This window comes from Phoenix dactylifera, chromosome 2 (assembly GCF_051530095.1).
Source record: "Phoenix dactylifera cultivar Ajwa chromosome 2, Ajwa_hap1_PhDact_Kaust_v1.1, whole genome shotgun sequence".
In the NCBI taxonomy this organism is placed as follows: Eukaryota; Viridiplantae; Streptophyta; class Magnoliopsida; order Arecales; family Arecaceae; genus Phoenix; species Phoenix dactylifera.
This window is the reverse complement of record NC_143191.1, coordinates 13,708,904-13,712,157: the sequence shown is the minus strand read 5'-3', so window position 1 is coordinate 13,712,157 and position 3,254 is coordinate 13,708,904. Positions and strand designations below refer to the sequence as shown.

The following is a 3,254-nucleotide window of genomic DNA, read 5'->3' as shown; positions in this document are numbered from 1 at the left end:
AAACAAACAATGGCCTCCTTTTGTTATTATAATGAGTATAGCAAGAAAAGAATAGTATAACAAATATACAAGCATTTCTCAGTGGTCATATCCCTTCGCTTCTGGATTCAAGTCAGCCGGCCTCTTTTGGTAGGCATTCTTAAAATATGTAGTATGGAGATTAGCTTTATATTGGTAAAACTATAATTGCCTTTCTCTCTGTAGTTGAAATCCCAAAACTATAGTGCTTGCAGGACCTTCCAGACTTGGTTCATGCTGATAGAAGTTGCTGTTGCATTTATTAAAGGTCGACTTAATCATCATCTTGCTTTGTTTTTTTTTTTTTCTGAAAAAAAAGAAAAGAAAAGAACTTAATATTCAGGCCATTTTATAGAAAAATTGTGATTGCTTGGAGAGAACAGTGCAGGGTAAGAAATCACTTCAGCATGTATCAAGTCTCGCCGAGAGGAGGCAGTGCCTGATAACATAGAACCTTTCAATTGTTAGGAAACTTTTCATGCCTACCTGTCATTCACTTTGTCTCAGGATTTGGACAACAAGATATCTCCCAGTTTATGCCACTCAATCTATCTTTATTTCCACAAGCTTTCCAAGGTGCCAAATGCCTTGAGGGGAATGATAAGGAAATGGTCAATCTCTAGTCCTTCTGCAAGCGAAATACGCAATAGCTTGCAAGTCTCGGGCTTGCAGAGTTCCATTCAAGAACAAGAAGCTTTAAAAGACCACAATTTGAAACCGAATGCTTATATTACTAAACATCTAGAGGATTGCCATGCAGCTTTGGAACTATAAGAACGGAATTACATAGACATTGGAGGAAACCATCCCAAACACTAGAAGAACATGGACTAGTCCATATAATGCGATCATTGGTGGATACCATAATTTTCACTTTATACATTAAGGAGAGCCTATTTCGCAATTGCATGTACGAAACCATCCAAGAACATTAGCATGATAAGTTTTTCACTAGTCTCATATTCCTTGGTTCCTTTTAAATATGCTGAATATGGCCGGATCTCAGTTCCTCTGAGGAGCCAAGAGATACTTTCTGCACTATTCTGGCTCCTCTTCCCTTTGCCATGTAAAGTCCTACATGATGCATCAATTCCTGTAGGAGAGAAACAAGCAAAGTTCAAAGCATAAGAATCAAAATTTATTGGACACCAACTTTCTAAAGTAAGTCTACTTTTAGTCCCTAATTCTATATATTATGGCAGAATAGTTGATTCATCAGTTATGTCAAGTAAATAAAGTAATTCTCTTTCTTTCTACTTGACAAGAGAATTAGTTTTAACTAATAATTATAGATATTCTGCCTAAAAGAAAGAAGATTGTCTGGTTGCTTGAATTAATAAAGGGAGAATGTATATGAGAGTGAATCCTATGTTAATTGACATCCATTTAAAAACAAGCTACCACTGAATTCTAACTATAAAAGATGGTGATGAGCCCCCCAGAAAATGACCTGAAATCAATGGCAAATGCAATATAGAAAATGTTGACAGAGGATGATATATCAAACCTGTGGATGAGCTAAGGTTCCTTTGACATTTCTAGCAACATCAATGGGGAAGTCGAAGGTAGCACATCCACCTGAATAAACCACAACATCTTCCAGTGGTGGTACAAGGCCAATATTTCTAGCAGATAACGTGGAGCACACAAAGTCTAAAACACAGATATCTGTGCATATTCCTACCACCAAAACCTGCATCAAGTTATTAGTTATTTAGGATCAGCTGCCATTCCCAACACATTAAATATAAGCACTTGCACAACAAAAACATATTATGACAGCAGCATAACTATGCAAAAAGTTTGTTCCGTCTCCAACCAACGAATATCCAATCATTTGCTACTAGATATGGTTTTACTTACAATCTTGATTTCATTAGTCTTCACCCACTCTACAAAAGCATTAGTGCCATCCATCTCCATTGAACCAATGAACCCATCGAAGCAATCTTTGCGTTTGATTGTCACACTTGGGTCTGTCTCCAACCATTTCAGTGCTGAGATTTCCAGTAAATCAGAAGCACAGTGTTACAAGTAAGCCATCAACTAATTCAAAACTGTATTAAACTTGTAACAGCTAGGTTATCTACTAGTAGTTGTTACTTCATACTTGCGATCGACAATTATATCCATTGCTGATGTAATTGTTTTAAGTGTTCAATCTTCTGTTGTTGATATATCTATGTGAGCTAGAGAGATGTAATAGCAGCAGCAGCAGCAGTAGTACCTGGGACCAAATCTTCTTCACCTGATCCAATTAGGCAGTGAGGTGGGTAAGGAGGTTCAGGCTTGTTGGGATGGTGGGAATCAAGAAGAACAAAGACAGGCCATTTCCTTTCACAGAAAACCTTCGACAGCCTCGCCGCCGCCTCTACCATCGCCGATATCTGTCTGTTGGGCTCGGTTGGTGCCTGTACATGAGCAACAACTCAATCCATCAAACTAAATTTAGATCATGCCACAAAGTTTCCTATACTTGGTAATTCAAATAAACCCCATCAGATGTTAAATTAGTAGCATAGTTAATTATATATATATATATATATATATATATATATATATATATATATATATATATATATATATATATATATATATATATATATATATATATATATATATATTCCCAAGAAAGAGCCTAACTTGGGCTTCTCTATTTGTTCTTTCTTGCAATTCAGAACACCAACTTTTGAGGAGTCAATGCAAAATACCTTGGCATCAAAAGCAAGCAAAACAGACGAAGATACCCAACAAAAAGAGCCCAGAAATCATCCGAAGAAAAGTTAACTACCGGCCGTTCTAATTATGAAAGAAGGAACATCAAATCTAAAGACTCCAATCTAGCAGCAAAATTATCAAACATCCAACTCCTAAATTTCGCAAAAATAAAAAATTTTCACAAGAGGGAGAGAAAAAAAATTATACAAGCAAAAAATCTAATGGCAACAGCTTAAATCGTAATTTCTGTAACCAACAATTAGAAGGAAGCATCAAGCGTCAAGCATCTCCATTAGTATACCAGATTGCCAGCTCCAACGGTACAGAAGCCATTGAGGATGTCGACAAGAACGAGACCAACAGCCTTTCCGGACTCCACCTCGGGCAAAAGGAGAAGGTTTTCCTCTTGCTCGAAGGGTATCTCGGCCTTCAACAAATCCACCATCTTCGTCTCTGAACCCATCACCCTCTGCCGTTCAATTAAAATTTCACGAGTGCTTTTAGATATTTATAGAGAA

General features: G+C 37.0%; 1 protein-coding gene across 1 annotated transcript; it reads right to left on the bottom strand.

Annotated features, from left to right (window-relative positions):
• Positions 1–728: 728 nt before the first annotated feature.
• On the bottom strand, positions 729–3,254 carry LOC103722104 (nicotinamidase 1-like). Its single transcript, XM_008812544.5, has 5 exons — positions 3,038–3,254; positions 2,246–2,429; positions 1,882–2,015; positions 1,526–1,711; positions 729–1,111 (listed from the first exon to the last, which is right to left on the bottom strand). The coding sequence occupies exons 1-5, from the start codon at positions 3,197–3,199 to the stop codon at positions 995–997; spliced, it is 783 nt and encodes a 260-aa protein (XP_008810766.3). The 5' UTR covers positions 3,200–3,254; the 3' UTR covers positions 729–994.

Coding starts and splice junctions, on each gene's coding strand:
- LOC103722104 (XM_008812544.5), bottom strand. CDS start 3,199: ATGGGTTCAGAGACGAAGATGGTGGATTTGTTGAAGGCCGAGATACCC. Junction 1,712..1,881: donor AGACTAATGAAATCAAGATT/GTAAGTAAAACC, acceptor AACTTGATGCAG/GTTTTGGTGGTAGGAATATG. Junction 1,112..1,525: donor GAACCTTAGCTCATCCACAG/GTTTGATATATC, acceptor TCTCTCCTACAG/GAATTGATGCATCATGTAGG.